Raw genomic sequence first — 19,098 nt, 5'->3', positions numbered from 1 at the left:
CTCCTCTATCCCCACCTCCTTTCCGATCACCCTTTTTCCAATAATTTATAATTTTTAAAATATATTTTTAAATATATTTTTCTTTTCCCACCTATTTCTATTATTTTTAAACTTATTTCCATCCATTGTTTTATCTCCACCTTTCAGCCTATTTCAATCCCTTCCTCCCACCCCACCCCCACTAGGGCTATCTGTCACTTGCTCGTCCTGCTTTCTACCCTTAATGTCACCATTAGCACATTCCTTAGCTAATATCACCATCGTCAACACCCCTTTGTCCTTTTGTCTATGACACCTTTGGCAATCTCTTCTTTGCCTCCACCTATTGCTGGCCCTCTACCCAGCTCCACCTCTCCCACCCTCCTCAAACAGCTTACATTTCACCTCATTTCTATTTTTCCTTGGTTCTGATGAAGTCATATGGACTCAAAACGTTGACTGTATTCCTCTCCGCAGATGCTGTCAGACCTGCTGAGTTTTTCCAGCTATTTTTGTTTTTGTCCCACAAGTGACTTCTTACTTTTATTATTTCAGATCTCTACCCAATGTGATTCTACATCTTGATCTCCAGAACTAAAGTCACCTCTCTCTATTGTATCAGTCATCCTTAATTAACCGAGCTACCTCTCCGCCTTTTCCTTGCTTCCTGTCCTTCACAGATCCTGCAGCCATGCCTCTGCAATTATTTTGAGATCGTAAGTACTTATTTGTGCTGTCAGTTCATCTGTTTTGGTACGAATGCAGCATGCATTCAGATATAGAGCCTTTAGAGTTCTGTTTTTCACTTAATTTGTAAACTCTAGCCTTATCTGCTGGCACAATCATAGGTTTGTACACTCTGTCCCTTCCTGTCACACTCCGATTATAATTTCCCTTATTCCTACCTTGCTCTTTTGCCTTGGCTTCTTTATACAATTAATCATATCTTCCCAAACTTGATCCCTTGTCCCCGCGATTTAGTTTAAAGCCCTCTCTAACACCTTAGTTATAAGACTCGCCAGAACACTTGTCCCTGCATGGTTCAGTTAAAGACCACGGTCCATCTCCTACTTTCCCCAGTACTGGTGCCAGTGCCACATGAATCAAAACCCATTTCTTCCACATATTTAACTCCCTAAAGTGATTTACCCTATGCCAATTTTCTCATGGCTCAAGTAGTAAACCAGAGATTATTACCTTTTGCGATTCTGCTTTCTAATTTAGCCCCTAGCTGCTCATACTCCCACAGCAAATCTCTTTCCTAATCTACCCATGTCCTTGGTATCTACATGGACTACGACCACTGGATCTTCTCACTCCCACTGCAAATTCCTCTCCAGCCCAGAGCAGATATCCTGAACCCTGGCAACTTAGCTGTCTGGACTCCTGCTCTCAGCTACAGAGAACTGTGTCTATCTCCCACCCCTGACTACTACTACATTCCTATTAACATCCCTGCTTGAATAGCTACTGTACAATGGTGTCATGCTCAATTTGCTCTTCCACCCTGGAGCGACCACTTTCACCCATACAAGCTGCAAGAATCTCGAACCTGTTGAACAATTGCAAATTCTGAGACTCCTCCATTTCTACCTTCTGAGTTCCAATACTGCCTCACACCCTCCTGTCCCTGACCAAATCGGAAGACCCTATCCTGAGGGATGTGGCTGCCTCCTGGTTCAAAGTGTCCAGGTAGCATTCCCCCTCCCTGATGCATTGCATTGCCTGCAACTTGGCCTCCAGCTCAATGACCGAAGCTCCTCAAGCCACACTTACTGCAGATGTTTTTGCCCTAAATCACCCCAGGAAACCCACATTCTGCAGTCGTAAAACATCACCTGCCCTGTCATCTTTATTGTGTGTTAATTGATTTATTTATAATTAATAAACAGTGCTACTCCCAATAACCTTTACCAATGCTAGCAAACTTTACTACAACTAATTAAACATTACAATTACAAATAAATTACACAAATTTTGAAGATAAACAATTAAAATATTCATCAAGCAATCACTTATCTGTTTTCCTGTGATGTCACACTTTGATTTCTCTCAGAACCCGGCCGCTCCGCTCTGAAGCCACTTCTTCAGCTCTTCTAGGTGCTACTGGCTGCCTCCAGGTCCTCTTTTCAACGCACTTCTAGGTGGTGGTTAATGCCTCCAGGTCCTCTTTTCGCCCACTCTTCATGGAGGTGGTTACCGTCTCCGGGTCTTCCTTTCGAGGCTCACAATTCTCAGAAATATCTGCGCTCATCTAATTCTGGCTTCTTGAGCATTCTCGATTTAACTGCTTTACCTTCAGCTGCTTAGGCCCTAAGCTCTGGAATTCCCTCCTGAAACTCTGTTACCTCTCTTTCCTCCTTTAAGATGATCCTTAAAACCTGCCCCTTTGATCAAGGTTTTGGCCATCCGCCCTAAGATCACTTAAAATGGCTCAGTCAATTTTGCTTTATAATACTCCTGTGAAACAGCTTGCGATGCTTTATGTTAAAGGCAGTATAGAAATCTAAGTAGTTGTCATTGTTAACCCAAAGCTGAGCTTCCGAATCCACATCTTCTCCACCAGTATCTCACCTCCTGACTCCCCAAAGCCATCTGCAAGGCACAAGTCAGTAGCGTGGTGAAAGACTCTCCACTTGCCTGGGATGAGTGCAGATCCAAAAACACTCAGGAAGCTTGAGACCATCCAGGACAAAGCAACCTACTTGATTGGCACCCCATCCATAAACCTTCATTCCCTCTACCAAAAATGAACAGTGGCAGCAGTGTGTACCATCTACAAGATGCACTGCAGGAACTCACAAAGCCTCCTTAGACAGCACCTTCCAAACCAACGACTGTTACCATCTAGAAGGACAAGGGCAGCAGATAGATGGGAACACAATCACCTGGAGGTTTCACCCCAAGCCACTCACCATCCTGACTTGGAAATGTATTACCGTTCCTTCACTGTCACTGGGTCAAAATCCAGGAACGCCCTCCCTAACAGCACTGTGGGTGTACCTCACTACATGGACTTCAGCAGTTCAAGAAGGCAGTTCACCATCACCATCTCAAGGGCAATGAGGGATGGACAATAAATGCTGGCGTAGCCAGTGATGCCCACTTCCCATGAATGAATAAAAATAATTAAAGTCATCTACTTCCACATATGTAACATCATCCGTCTCAGGAACATTAAGGAAGCAAGCACATAAGAAACAGGAGCACCAGTAGGCCATACAGCCCCTCGAGCCTGATCTGCCATCTGATAGGATCATGGCTGATTTTCTGCCTCAACTTCACTTTTCTGCCCAGCCCCTCATATTCCTCAATTCCCTGAGAGATCAAAAATCTATCAATCTCAGCCTTAAATACTCTCAACAATCGAGTATTCACAACCCACTTGGGTAGAGAATTCCAAAGATTCACCACCCTCAGTGAAGAAAGTTCTCCTCATCTCAGCCCTAAAAGATTGATCCCTTTTCATGAAACTGTGCCCCCATGTTCTAGATTTCCCAGCCAAGGGAAACAAACTGTGTTTACCCTGTCATGCCCCTTTAATGAGATTACCTCTCATTCAACTGAATTCCAGAGAGTATATGACAAATTTACTTAGCTTCTCATCCTAGGTCATCCTTCTCATTCCAGGGGCCAATTTAGTGAACTGTTGCCGTTCTGCCTCCAAGGCAAGTATATCATTCCTTGGATATGGAGATCATAATTGTGTACAGTGCTCCAGGTGTATCTCACCAAAGCTCTGTACAACTGTAGCAAGCCTTCCTTGCTCTTGTGCTGCAGTGAAAGCCTTACAATAAAAGTCAAGTGCCCAAGAATTGATAAGTGCTGAAATAACCTCAGTTTATTTGCTGTTGAGACCCTCAATTGTGCTTTAGTTAGCTCCAGACATGATTTCCAATGCTCTCTTGGCTGACCTCCCATTCTCCACCCTCCATAAACACAAGTTCAGCCAAAACATTGTTATTAAATTCTTATATCTTTAAAACTTTAAATTGCACCAAGTCCCATTTACTCATCACCCCTGTGCTCACTGATTTTCACTGGCTCCTGCTTTAATATTTTTAAATCCTAACCCGTTTGTTCAAATTCTTCCACAATTTCTTCCCTCTCTCAATCTATAAACTCATTCAACTACAATTCTCCATGAATTCATGTTCCTCCAACTCCAGCCTCTTGTTAATCCCCAACTTGCTATGCCCACAAGCAGCCCCTGTGCCTACGGCCATATGGATTCTAAGTTCTGGAATTTCCTCTCTATATCCCTCACCCTCTTTACTATTCTCTTCTATGATACAACCATCTTTAAAATTGGCCTCTTTAAATAATCTTTTAGTCACTCATCTTAATATTTCCTTCTTTAGCTCATTGTCAGTTTTTGTCTGATTAAATTCCTGCTTAGCATCTTCCATTAAAGTTTTCTTACATTAAAGGCCCTATATAACTGCAAGTTGTTGTTCTTAGGAAAAGAGGGAGGACACAAAATTGGAAAAAAGTGGAACAGTGAAAGAGACTAAATACATTTTTCCCCTCAGAAAGTACAGATTAGAACAGCAGTATCGGCCTCAAGATAGCAATGAACTACCCTCAACTAAAACTGTAGTGTCTTATGCCAGGAGGTAACAGCAAGAAATAAGTTCCATAATTCACTTCACAGTCCTTTGAAGAGATTTGAATACATTCATACTGAACATTACAGATCTATTTACGTTCAAAGGGGATGAACAAGTTGAATTGAATGGTCCTATTAAGTTCCTATGTCCACATAATAAAAGGAACATTCTAATTCACACCAGGGTACAAGATAAAAATGTGGATTAAGGATATCTTTCGGCAGGTTGAGCTGAGAAACCCCGCTAGGTCAAAATCTTTGACGAGGCCAAAGGAAAGCATGATCAGCATTAAATACCAGGTATAACTGATCAAATAGAACTTGGATTTTATTACCTTGGCTAGTTGAAACTAGCAACAAAACAGCATTCTAGATCACAATTTAAACTGGCAAGAATTCAATGATTCAAAGGATGTCAAACATATTTATGAAAAATATAGTTTAAATCCCATAAATTGAAACACGAGAAGATACTGTGAAAGAGAATGAGGGGAAAACAAATTCGTAAAAAGTCAAAATAGTTGCCACACATACATAGATAAAATCAAGTTTCAGAAAGAGAAATAGAAAATAGAAGAGATATTCCATGATTATATCAATTTCCTAGCATAAAGAGAGTCTCCTACTGCAAAAACATACTACAAATTTCTTCAATTTAACGGTACAAGAATGATCAGTTTACAATTTTGATATATCCAAAACAGCTCTCTTAAAAAGTTTCATTTCAAAAGATGGATGTAAATTCACCAGAGAGTTGGGAGAAGTGAATGTTTCTAAAGCTTCCAAGGCCAGTATAATATAAAATTACATAGAAGGTACAGCACAGAAACTGGCCATTTGGCCCAACCGGTCCATCTAATGTTTATGCTGCACACGAGTCCTCTACCAGCCGTCTTCATCTTATCCTATCAGTCTAACCTTCTATTCCTTTCACCTACCTGTTTATCTACTTCCCCTTAAATGCATCGATGCTATTAACCTCAACTACTCCACATGGCAGCGAGTTTCACATTCTAACCACTCTATGGATAAAGAAATTTCTCTCAAACTCCTTATTGGGTCATTAAAGAAAAAAAAAGACTTGAATTTAAATAATACCTTTCACGACCACTGAACATCTCAAAGCACTTTACAGCCAATGAAGTGCTATAGAAGCGTCATCAGTTGTGATGTCGTGATATAGAAAACACAGCAGCCAATTTGTACACAGCCAGCTCTCACAAACAGCAATGTGATAATGACCAGATAAATCTTTTCAAATCTGAAATTCGAGATGTTGATTGAACAATAAATATTGGCCAGGGCATTGGACAGAACTCCCTTGCTCTTTTTCGAAATAATGTCATGGGATCTTTTACAACCACCTGAGGGAGCAGACAAGTCCACAGTTTAAGGTCTCATCTGAAAATCGGCACCTCCGACATTGCAGCACACTCTCAGTGCTGTACTGGAGTATTAGCTTTGATTTTAATGCTCATGTCCTGAACACGTAACCTTGTGAACCAGAGGCATGAGTGCTATCAACTGAGCCGCAGCTGACACTTATAATTATTTCTCCTAGTTTTGGATTTCCCACAAATGAAAAAATCTTCTTTATGTTTAGCTATGAAACACCTTCATAATTTTACAATAGTAAGACCATATCAGAATCCTGCTTATACCTATCCTGCTTACATTTTCTGAAGAGGTATTTTTCCCCTCGGTTCCATTACAAGATTACAGTGGTATTATCTTTCCTGAATTGCACCAATTTGCTAGAGTCTGAAAATGAACCATAGCCATCCAAACTGCCAAGGGCTTGAGGCTGTTGAAATTAGTTGCTAATTCCTCTAAATGCCATCGGCCTTAGATCTACTGCAAGTTCCCCAGCAACAGAGCTAAGCATCTGGCAGCATCAGAAAGATAGCTTAAAGTTTTTGACAATTTCCTTAAGGATTGGAAATTTCTGGAAATGCTACCTCAAGAACCTGGGCTGCAGGCAAATTTCACAGAATTACAGAATTGTTACAGTGCAGATGGAGGCCATTTGGCCCATCATGTCTGCACTGGCTCTCCAAATGAGCACTATGACTCAGCACCATTTTCCTGTCTTTTCCCCGTAACCCTGCACATTGTTTCTTTTTGAATAATCATCTAATGCCCTCATGAATGCCTTGATTGAACCTGCTTCCACCACACTTCTGGGCAGTGCATTCCAGACCTGAACCACTCGCTGTGAGGAAATGTTTTTTTCTCACATCACATTTGCTTTTTTCGCAAATCACTTTAAATCTGTACCCTCTTGTTCTCCATCCTTTTACAAGCAGGAATAGTTTCTCCCTATCTACTCTATCCAGCCCCCTCATGATATTGAGCACCTCTTTCAAATCTTCTCTCAGCCTTCTCTCCAAGGAGAACAGTCCCAACTTTTCCAATTTATCTTCATAACTGAAGTTTCTCATCCCTGAAACCATTTTTGTAAACCTCTTCTGCACTCTCTCCAATGCATGCACATCCTTCCTAAAGTGTGGAGCCCAGGACTGTATACAATGCACTAGCTGAGGTCTAACTAGTGTCCTATAGAGGTTCAGCATAACCTCCTTGCTCTTGTACTCTATGCCCCTATTAATAAAGCCCAGGAAACTGCATGCTTTGTTAACTGCTCACTCCACCTGTCCTACTACTTTTAATGAATTATGTACATTTACATCCAGGTTGCTCCTGCAACCCCTTTAGAGTTGAACCCCTTATTTTATATTGTCCCTCCAAGTTTTTCCTACCAAAATGAATCACCTCACACTTGTCTATATTGAGAACTTCGTCTGCCACCTATCTGCCCACTCCACCAATGTGTCTATGTCCTTTTGCAGTTCTACGCTGTCCTCCTCACAGTTTACAATGCTTCCAAGTTATGTATCATCCACAAACTTTGAAATTGTCCTCTGCACACCAAGATCTAGATCATTAATATATCAGGAAAAGCAAAGGTCCCAATAACGACCCCTGGGGAATTTCACTACAAACTTTCCTCCAGCCTGAAAAATATCCCTTAACCATTACTTGCTGTTTCCTATTACTCAGCCAATTTTGTATCTACATTGCTATTGTCTCTTTCATTCCATGAGCTATAACTTTTCTCAGGTTTGTTGTGCAGCACTGTATCGAATGCTTTTTGAAAGTCCGTGTACACCACATCAACACACTCTGTTACCTCTTCAAAAAAACTCCAGCAAGCTAAACACAATTTTTCCTTAAGAAACCCATGCTGGCTCTTCCAAATCAACCCACATTTTACCATGTGACTATCCTGAATAATTGTTTCTAGAAGCTTCCCACCACCAAAGTTAAACTGACTGGTCTATAATTGCTGGGCTTATTATCCTTACAACCTTTTTTGAACAGGGGCGCAATGTTTGCAATTCTTCAGCCCTCTGGCACCTTCCCGGAAAATTATGGCCTATGCCCCTACAATTTCCACTCTTTCTTTCTTCAATATCCTTGGAATCATCTCATCCGATCTTGGTGCCTTGTCACCTTTAAGTACTGACAGTTTATCCAATACCTCCTCCTTATCAATTTTGAACCCTTCTAGTGACAGAGTTTTCTCCTCTATCACCATAGCCTGGGTAGCATCTGCTTCCTTGGTAAAGACAGATGCAAAATATTCATTTAACACCTCAGCCATGCCCCCTGCCTCCATGTGTAAATCCCCTTTTTGTTCCCTATCGGCCCTACTCCTCCTTTTACTGCCCTTTTACTATTTTTGTGCCTATAGAAGACTTTGGGATTCCCCTTTATGTTGGCTGGCAGACTTTTCTCATTATCCCTCTTCGCTTCTGTAATGTGCTTTTTCACCTCTCCTCTGAACCTTCTGTATTCAGCATGGTTCTCAACTGCATTTTCTATCTGACACCTGTCATAAGCACACTTCTTCTTCTTTATCTTCATTTCTTTTCATCCAGGTAGCTCTGGATTTGTTTGCCCTACCTTTCCCATTTGACGGAATATACCTCGGCTGTGTCCGAAACATTTCTTCTTTGAAGGTAGCCCATTGTTCAGCTACAGCTTTTCCTGGCAACCTCTGGTTCCAGTCTATCTGGTCTAGTTCCCTTCTTTTGTCATTGAAGCCAGCTCTCCCTCAGTTAGCTATTCTTACTCTGGATTGCCTGTTGTCTTTTTCTACCATCATCCTAAACCTTATTATACAATGGTCACTGTCTCCTACTGTCACCGTTCACCCACTGTCACTTGATCTACTTGGCTCATATCATTTCCAAGAACCAGGTCTTGCAGTGCATCATTTCTTGTTGGGCTGGACACATACTGCTGTAGAAAATTCTCCTGAACACACTCTAGGAACTCTTGTCCCTCTCTGCCCTTTACACTACCACTATTCCAGTCCATATTTGGGTAATTAAAGTCCCCCATTATAACTATTCTATAATGTTTGCACCTTTCTAATTTCCTTGCATATTTGCTCCTCTACATCCTTCCCACTAGTTGGTGGCCTATAGACTACACTGATCAATGTAATTGCAGCCTTTTTGTTTCTTAGCTCTAGCCAAGTTGTCCTTGAACCCTCTGGGACATCCTCTTTCTCCAGCGCTGCAATGCTCTCCTTAACCAATACCGCCACCTGTTCATGGGATGTGGGCTTATTGCCCATCCCTAAATGTCCTCTGAACAAGGGCAATTAATTATTGTCATAAACACCCATCTGGTTCACTAATGTCCTTTAGGGAAAGAAATCTGCTGTGCTTACCTGGTCTGGCCTATATGTGACTCCAGACCAGGTAAACATGGCAGATTTCCTTTCCTAAAGGACATTAGTGAACCAGATGGATTTTTACGACAATAAGCAATGGTTTCATAGTCATTATCAAACTTTTAATTCCAGATTATTACTGAGTTCAAATTTCACCATTTGTATTGGTGGGATTCGAATCTGGGTCCCCAGGGCATTATCCTGGGTCTCCGGAATACTAGTCCAGTGACAATACCACCTCCCTGCCCTATCTTTCTTGAACACCTTGTACCCAGGAATATTTAACACCCAGTCCTGCCCTTCCTTGAGCCAGGTCTCAGTTATCACGACATCAGAATTCCGCACTGCAATCTGCCCTGTAACTTACCAATCTTATTTACTATACTCTGTGCATTCACATACATGCAGTGTAACCCTGATTTAGTCTTCATTACTTTCTCCCTTACTTTATTAACTTACTATTCTCTATTCTAGTGCTATTTGTCTCTCCCAGTATTTTGCGCATCTTGGTATTACTCTAATATTCTCTCCTGGTTCCCACACCCCTGCTGAGTTAGTTTAAAGCTCCCGCAACAGCACTAGCAAAACGCCCCGCAAGGAACTCGGCCCCAGCTCTGTTCAAGTGCAACCTGTCCAGCTTGTACAGGTGCCATCTCCCCGAGTCAGTCCCAGTGTCCCAGGGATCTGAAGCTGTTCCTTCTGCACCAGCTTTCCAGACACACATTCATCTGCCTTATCCTCCTACTTCTGTACGCACTTGTACATGGTACAGGGAGCAATCCAGAGATTATTACTTTTGAGGTCCTGCTTGCTAATTTTCCACTAGCTCCCCAAATTCTGTCTGCTGGACCACATCCCCCTGCCTACCCAAGTCGTTGGTACCAACGTGAACCATGACTTCTTACTGTTTACGCTCCCCCAGAAGAATGTCCTGCAGTTGCTCGGTGACATATTTGACCCTGGCATCAGAGAGGCAACATATCATCCTGGAGTCATGTCTACAGCCGCAGACCCATCTGTTCCCCTAACTAACGAATCCCCTATTGATCTTCCTTTCTTCTTTCTCCCCTCCTGTACAGCCAAGCTGCTCATGGTGGCACAAACTTGGCTCTGACTGCACTCCTGAGGAGCAACACCCTCACCAGTATCTGAAACAGAATACCGATTAGCGAGCAGGAGCCCAGAGGACCACCTGCCTGGTTCTCTTGGACTGTCCGGTGATCACACATTCCCTTTCTTCTTCCATGCTCCTAACCTGTGGTGTGACCACCTCTCTGATCGTTCTATCCACGTTGCGCTCAGCCTCGTGGATGTGCCAGTGACTCTAGCCGCCGCTTGAGCTCCAAAACCTGGAGCTCAAGTTTCTGCAGCTAGCAGCACTTCCTGACACATGGTCATCTAGGTACCAGTAGCGTCCATGACTTCCCACATATTACAGGATATGCATTCCACACGACTGAGCTGCCCTTGCCATGTCTTGTCTTTACTTCCATTACGTTAACTTTATTTACTTTGGTTTACTTATATTACTTTATGTTACTGGCCCTGGCTTCCTCTTATTCCTATGTTTTTTTACTCAAATCCAAGTAGCTACTTCTTTAAAAACAATACGCCTTTCTAATTTACAGCTATTTAAAGACACTCCCTAATAGCAGTTTCTTACTAATCATGAACTTACAGTTTTCCTGTGATGTCACTGTTCAATTTTTCTTTCAACCTCAGCTCCGAAGGTGAGGTTTACACCAGGTCAGTTTCTGCTCAGCTGCTCTTGTTCACGATTTAGGAAAACTCCTACATATACCACACCTCTGCCCCGTGCACAGAATTCCCACGTGAGCTTAATTCGCTACTCACTTGATCTCCATCTCACTCCGGTGTAGTCACCTGTCTCCTCACGTGCCATTTACTGACACTGCAGTTTGAAAAGCTTGTCTCTTTTATAGGCCCTCTGATGAGTCACTAGCTAGTTTAGATTCCTGCTACAGTAATTAACACCACCTGAACCAAATACTTTCAGGTGATTGACATAACTGCCACTTCAGGCAGTTCTCTACTTATCAAGCTAGCCTAATTTACTTATGTCAGATCTTGATTCTTAATCTAGAGTTAAACCTGAAATGGACTTACCAGAACTTACCATGTGAGCCTAATTCACTACTCACTCGGTCTCCGTCTCACTCCGGCGTAGTAGCCTGTTGCCTCACGCTGTGATAACCAAACCCTGGTTGGGAAACTATTTAAGCCAGGGATTCAACTGTCGCAATTTCATGAATAATCTTGTATATTGGAACATAAGGATTGCTGTGATGATCAAAGCACAGACAGTTTACTGATATAAAGCAAAGGGGACACGAGTTGCTGTGGATTGCAAACTGATCCAAAATAAGAATACTTCCGAGGTTGATTAAAACAAACATACATCATTTCCTGCAGAGGCTTCACTCTCAAGTTTGTGGAAAGTGATTCTATTCAAAATTGTGTTAAGAAGCTTTCTGACTAAAGTACAAAGGAAGCTCAAGCAAAAATTCCCATCTCATCAGTTCAAAGACCACAGGAAAGAATTTGTAACTCAAGCACAAAAACGGCTAAACAGAATTCAGACAGCTTCTAGCATGATAAATAAAAAAGGATGATAGGTTGCTAACAATGGGAAAAGAAGAATTGCAAACATGCCTTCGGTCAAGGCCAGCAGAATGCAGGAAGATATCCTTGCTAAGTATCAGATTTTCTTAAAAGGGTGGTGTCCAAAGTGTATTTCCTCTAAAGAGACAATATGTAAGCGAAGAACGAAAGACAAAGGGCTCTTGATGGATATATATTAATAGATCTCCAATGTGATCATAGTTAGTAGACAAAAGTGGTATTTTTTAACATTGGCCCAAATCCCAAAGTTCCTTCACAGCAGAACCTGAGATTTCACCCTCTCCTTCAACAGATTCATCTCTCCCTTCTTGCACTCTACCTCCCCTCCTTGACCAACTGAATGTCCAACTTGTTCTCTTCTCTTCCACTTTGCTCTTACCTCAGCCACCAATAGTCTTCCCTGTTAAAATACAGGTTCTCTTGCTGCACTCCCTGAACACTATTTGTCCCTCTTTCTTCTCCCCAGTTCTCTGAACAGGGGTCTCTGCACCTCTCTCTCTCCTACTTCAACATAAAGGGCCCAATACTAATTCAGTGCAAGTGTTTGGGTTTAGAGTGCGTTAAAGTCTCACCCAGACTGCCTCATGTGTCTGTCTGTCCCTGCTTTTCTCAAGAGGGTTTCTCCTCAACCCCACATCAACACCTGCTTCTATTACTCTCTTTTTTCCATGGGGTGGGGGACTGCTGAAATAAAGTCAAAAGTTTGTTGGCCAGATATTCTGCACCCACGCTGTTTGATTTTTCTCATTCACTTCCCATTTCATCACCCGCTCCTCCCTCATATCTTCTCTTTGGCTTTTCCTTAGCATTTTTTTTCCAATGTTTAATTTTCTCTTCCTCCATTTACTTCCCTCTCCTGCTTATTTCTACAATACTCCCCTGACCTACCCAAGTTCCTGCAGTATTATCACTGTAGTAGGTGTGGAAAAAGCAGAAACAAAATGACAGGGAGCAGGCCATTGTGATTTCACTAGGATTTACTTCAGGGGGTTGTTGTTTTATGCATCAAGCTAGGAAGTAAATTAGTAAACTGGAAGGAGAAGTAAACAGAAGGATTTCTGCATATGCTTGGTGGGGTGACAGAAATAGTGCCACGGGGTGGCTTGTAGGAGTTACTTGAAAAAAGATATAGTAGTTCTTGAGAACGGTATTCCTGGGGGCTACAGAGAAACTTAATTCATTGTTTACTCACTTTCCCCAAATGGAGGGGGATGTTCCCAGCTAGGGGGTTAAAGGAAAAAGAACAGGGTGAATCAGGAGTGCATGATGTTCACAGGCTTGTCAGAATGTATCAGTAGCAAGAACAAAAACAAAAATACCTGGAAAAAATCAACAGGTCTGACAACATCTGCGGAGAGGGATACAGTTGACGTTTCGAGTCCGTATGACCCTTCATCAGAACTAAGACATATAGAAATGAGATGAAATATAAGCTGGTAGAAGGGGGTGGGACAGGAGAGCTCGATAGGGGGCCAGTGATAGGTGGAGGCCAAGAAGAGGCTTCCAAAGATGTCATAGACAAAAGGGCAAAGGGGTGTGGACGGTAGTGATATTATCTAAAGGAAGTGCTAATGGGGACATTTGGGTAGCAAGCAGAACAAGCTAGGGGCAGATGGCCCTAGTGGGGGTGGGGTGGGGGGAAGGGATCGAAATGGACTAAAAGGTGGAGATGAAACAATAGATCAAAATAAATTTAAAAATAGGAGGGAAAAGAAAAAAATATAGTTGTAAAAAAAATGATAAATTATTGGAAAAGGGGGGATTGGAAAAAGGGGGATTGGAAAGGGGGTGGGGATGGAGGAGAGAGTTCATCATCTGAAACTGTTGAACTCAATATTAAGTCTGGAAGACTGTAAAGTGCCTAGTCGGAAGATGAGGTGCTGTTCCTCCAGTTTGCGTTGAGCTTCACTGGAACATTGCAGCAGGCCAAGGACGGACATGTGGGCATGAGAGCAGGGTGGTGTGTTGAAATGGCAAGCGACAGGGAGGTCTGGGTCATGCTTGCGGACAGACCGAAGGCACTTTACAGTCGTCTGGACTTAATATTGAGTTCAACAATTTCAGATCATGAACTTTCTCCTCCATCCCCACCCCCTTTCCGATCCCCCTTTTTCCAATAATTAATTTGTTTTTTTACAACTATATTTGTTTCCTTTTCCCTCCTATTTTTAAATTTATTTCGAACTATTGTTTCATTTCCACCTTTTAGCCCATTTTGATCCCTTCCCCCCACCCCACCCCCACTAGGGCCATCTGCCACTAGCCTGTCCTGCTTGCTAACCTTAATGTCCCCATTAGCACATCCTTTAGATAAATATCACCACCATCAACACCCCTTTATCATTTTGCCTATGACATCTTTGGCAGTCTCTTCTTGGCCTCCACCTATCACTGGCCCCCTATCGAGCTCTCCTGTCCCACCCCCTTCTACTTATATTTCATCTCATTTCTACATGTCTTAGCTCTGATGAAGGGTCATACGGACTCGAAACGTCAACTGTATCCCTCTCCGCAGATGTTGTCAGACCTGCTGAGTTTTTCCAGGTATTTTTGTTTTTGTTCTAGATTTCCAGCATCCACAGTATTTTGGTTTTAGCTTGTATCAGTAGCTAGTTTATGCCCAAGGGGTTGTGGGGAGCTGCTAGAATCGATAATTTTGTGTTTTCATTAAACTTCTGTTATGTGATGACTTTTATTTTCAGGGCTTTATAGTGGAAATGGTGACAACTTCAGTGACCTGTCTGGCAATATTTTTTGCTAGAAGTTGATTATACAGAAGTTTTGCTTGGATTGAATCTTATTGTGTACATTTTTTCCAATGGAAGGTGATTGCAAAGGAATCAAATTGCAGTGGCAATGGAGATTTCTTTGCATAATAAGTGATGATTAAAAAGTAGAAAAGCAGGAAGTAAGTTATGAGGAAAAGAAATTCCACTGGTTAGGCAGGATGGCAGGGACAGACCATATAAGTACTATAATTAATATATATATATATAAAATATTTGTGCAGATCCATGTGCACTCAAACAAATAGTTTACCTCGTGTATCATAATGCTGAAATCGTACACTGCATTTCCTTGTGTTTCTTCCACCTGCAGAGGAAAAACATTATACTAGCCATTTCCTTCTAAAAATGCTTTGGCTTTGGTTGCACCAGAAAATGTTATGTTGAATCCAAAATAAGCAGTTTACCACAAAACTTCATTACCAGCTAGTTTTAATTATGCAGAGGGCCTGTAGTTCCTCTAATTTTCTCACCTTACCTGCCTGAAGATAACATTTCATGAGTGGTCCTGGTTCCCTTCCCCTGCACCTCACCCAGATGTCTAATATTTGTGTATGATCCTAAACATAAAGACCTGGATTTTCATCCTCGAGACAAGTAGTGGGAGTCAACAAAATTTCCGGCTAAGCCTGCCTGCCTACCTCGGGAGAAAGTGCCTGCAAAGGTAGGATCCTCATCGCCGGGGAGGGGGGGAGGGGAGAGGTGCAAGGGCAGCTGAAGTTGGGCCAGCCGACTTGGGAAGAAATTTGGAGTCAGACACAGGGGCTGTGAGGACGCGGGCTATTTAAAAGGCCCACCTTGGTACTGTGGGACTGTCCCAGTTAAAATAAAAACACAAAGGCCGCCCAGCCCTCACCCATCACACCACCCCCCATCCTCCTAACACTCCCCATGCCCCCTCCATGCCACCTCATGCCCCCACCCACTCATGCCCCCATGCCAAGCTATGGCACTTCCATGCCTATTGTTCTAGACAATATATAGTGGGTCAATGAACCCTGTAGTGACAGTAGGATGTGTCAAATAAAAACTTTTTAAAAGTTATTCATTCATAACTTTCTGGTATGTTTAAAAAAAGTTATTTCACTACAAGCTAATAAAAGTGTCAATCAACCAGACCCTTCAAAGTATCAATAACAAAAACCAGTCCCCTTGAAACCACTCAACTGGGGATCAGGTGTTTAGTACTCTAATGGTTGTCTGGGCTCTCAGCCAAGCATACATAATGAGGCTTGACTGAAAGCCCAGACATCCATTAAGCTTAATGAAACAGCTTTACCCAGAGAAAACATTGTTGGACAACTCAGGCTCTCTGACCTCTGCTGTCAATTTCACAATGACTGTTCATAAAACCTAAAGTGGTTTCAAGGAAAGTGGTTTGTGCTTTTGATCCTTCAAAGAGTCTAAATATTAATTACTTCATATAATGGTCTTTGAAAGTAGACTGCCTAATGCTCTAAAAAGAAAACCATTGCTAAAACAAACTTCCATTCCACAAGTGTAAAATTCAATGTATGTGTAACATTTTCATTAAATACCACAGGTCCGAGATTTTATTCACTGCACACAAGATAGCAGCACTGCAACTGAAATAGAGTCCAGGAGCCATTTTGCTTAAAAGGGTCAACAAAGCAGTGACTAAAATTTTACATGTGTAATAGAATTTTAAAAATATTGACACAGAAAATTTAGTTGATCATATACTGAAATTGTGCTACTATTGTGGTTTGTTTGAAGGAAGAAGTTAAATTTCTACAAGGAATATTAGGTAGAAATTTGCCTCAGATGGTGGTACATGGGTGGGCAGTATGAGACTGGTTGCCTATTATAAGCAGCGCCTGATAGCCAGTTCCATTTCCATCAATGGAATTAAATATCAGTTGTTAAGTATAACTAGCGGCTAACCTCATACCTCCCTAGTTGTGCCACCGCCCAGGACAACTGGAGCTTAATAAAGGTTCCACATAACTTCCCTGCTTTTGTACTCAATACTTCTATTTATGAAGCCCAAGATCCCATGTGCTTTACTAATTACAGGGATGAGTGGCCGAAGCCAAAAAAGTCTGAACTTTTTTTGTGACAAGGAATCATGTAATTATAGGATCTCTTGTGATCTGTAGTGAAATGCAAATGCTTCTAGCCCACTTCAAATGGGTGGCATTCTAAGACTCCAAGTGGATAGAAGCATTCATTTTTCCCTTGTTTACCTTCTTTTACCATCAAGACTGGACCTCAGCATTTCGGCTTTCAATGCAGTTAGTGCATGTAATACTGGATGAAGTCTATACTAACAACAGAACATGACCTTGCAGGATTATGTACATGCGAAGTGAAGCAAAGGACAACTGCAGTGATTTGCAAACTATTTTCCAATGTGACCCAATTTTAACACACCACCACCATCTTCTCAAGGGCAATTATGGATGGGCAACAAACCTTACCAGCGATACCTACATCCCATGAATGAATATATATTAAAAAATAGCTCTTGAAAATTAACATGACCCCAGATGCCAGCAAAAACAAAATAACATGAATGTACACATATTATAGATTTACATACATCTTATAAATATGAACATTTGTGTTTTTAAAGTACTTTGTAAAAATGTTATTTTATGTAGTCATGTAGGCTTCAGCCAAGCTCACCATATTCCATGGTGACAGAAGATCAATTGAAGTCCTCTCCCCCCTCATCTCCACACAAACATTGTAATCAGTTTACCTCCCTCCACCACACACCCTCACACCCCCTTCCCAATCTGCCTCCCGCCCAGAAAATCAGCAGCCTCTCGTCCCTACACACCCATTCCCACTCACTCAGCAGCCCCTCTTCCCAAACCCTTTCACCCTCACTCACTTATGCACTTGCTCCCCACTCAGTACTTCATTCATGTCCTCCCTCCCCATTCAGCCTTCCATTCACTCAGCTGTTACCTCCATCTCCACCCAGACCCACTCACTCATCTCCTCCTCCTCCTCTCCCCACCCGGATTTGTCCACCTTGCCTGGACTCGGCTTCTCAACGATGCCACTGCCCTTCGGTGAACCGCTGCTGCTGCTCCTCAACCGGCGTCACTACTGGGGATTTGCACTGCCGGAGAAAGGTGAGCTGCTTCCCTGGTGACTTAATGTAAATCCCAATCTTATTTAATAGGGTTCTCAGTCCACTCACCAATGCCATACCCAGACCATGAGGCCCTCTTTCTAATTTGACAGTGAAAATCGCGTTATCAGCCTCGCTCCTCTGATGAGTGCAGCTATCTTCCAGACTGCTCCTGTTACATGGTTCAGGCTGGTCACCATTTTGCAGGCTGGGGAACGCAGCCTCTTCCATCGCTAGGCTCTTGGGTGGAGCTGGGATCCCAAGTAGGCCAAGCCAATGTTGCATCCAGTCCAATGTGGAAGGACAGCCAGATTTGGGATTTTGGGTGTATTTATGGAGCAGAGTTGAGGGCAAACACCCTTCCCCTCCCTCACATCATTAATTGCAATGCCAACCACACCCCCCCCAATCCCACCACAGTCCGCATGGCCAACTCTGAGCTATGATTGTGCTACACACTGACACAGCACTCAAAATAACTCATTGTTGACTTAATGCAGTTTCACTAAAGCAAAAGGGGACCAAATTAGTATCCTCCAGTTCCCCAGGTGTGGGTCAAGCTGCGGACACGGACAGCAGCCAAATTGACAGACTGTGTCCTTAAACAATTTTCTCACTGATTCCACTAGCATATCTTAGAGTTCCCCAAGAACCATAAAATAAACCTGAATGACAATTCCCCCTGGTCTGCTCCAACCTGGTTACTGGCAAGACTCCGTCCTCTTCTTTCATTTTCTGCTTCTTCTCCTTGGTCTCCTGGAGGATGTCGATAAGTGATTGGTGACAGTGCAGCTGAAAGCCTCTAGAGGACCGGCCACAATAAACGTTCCAGCTCCTCCAATCACAAGTTTCCTCCTGCCCACTCTCGCTGCTGCTCCAATCACAGATTCTGTCTCTGAAAGAGCAGCAAGAGTGGAAGGAAAGGAACCTGTGATTGGAGGAGCTGGACCAGTCTGTGTGGGAGAGATAAAATCTGTGGTTGGAGGAGCAGCTTTGTCCCTGCCGCATTATCTGCTCCTCCAATCACAGCTCTGCAATCAGTTCCCACCCTGTCTGACTGACAAAGTTGTGAATTGTTTTTAAGCTCAGTACCAGCCCCGTAGGTCGGAATATATTTTTAAAATGGAGGATTTCTGAAATGCAAATGTCGGAAATCCACCATTTCTCATCCCTGTAATTACTCTCTCAGTATGTCCTGCCACTTTCAAAGATCTATGCACATGCACCCTCA

General features: G+C 42.6%; 1 protein-coding gene across 23 annotated transcripts in view; it reads right to left on the bottom strand.

Annotated features, from left to right (window-relative positions):
• LOC144693263 (coiled-coil domain-containing protein 9-like) overlaps nucleotides 1-19,098 on the bottom strand; it is a 273,976-nt gene that overhangs the window by 102,053 nt on the left and 152,825 nt on the right. For 20 of the 23 annotated variants that reach the window (XM_078562955.1, XM_078562963.1, XM_078562980.1 and 17 more), the window contains one exon: nucleotides 15,015-15,068. The exons of the other annotated variants lie outside the window; for them this stretch is intronic. In XM_078562955.1, the coding sequence (XP_078419081.1) occupies nucleotides 15,015-15,068 (54 nt within the window). The remainder of the gene's footprint in view (nucleotides 1-15,014; nucleotides 15,069-19,098) is intronic. 23 annotated transcript variants of the gene reach the window in all.

The sequence above is a fragment of the Cetorhinus maximus genome, chromosome 18 (assembly GCF_964194155.1).
Source record: "Cetorhinus maximus chromosome 18, sCetMax3.hap1.1, whole genome shotgun sequence".
Classification (NCBI taxonomy): Eukaryota; Metazoa; Chordata; class Chondrichthyes; order Lamniformes; family Cetorhinidae; genus Cetorhinus; species Cetorhinus maximus.
This window is presented reverse-complemented; position numbering and strand designations above follow the sequence as displayed.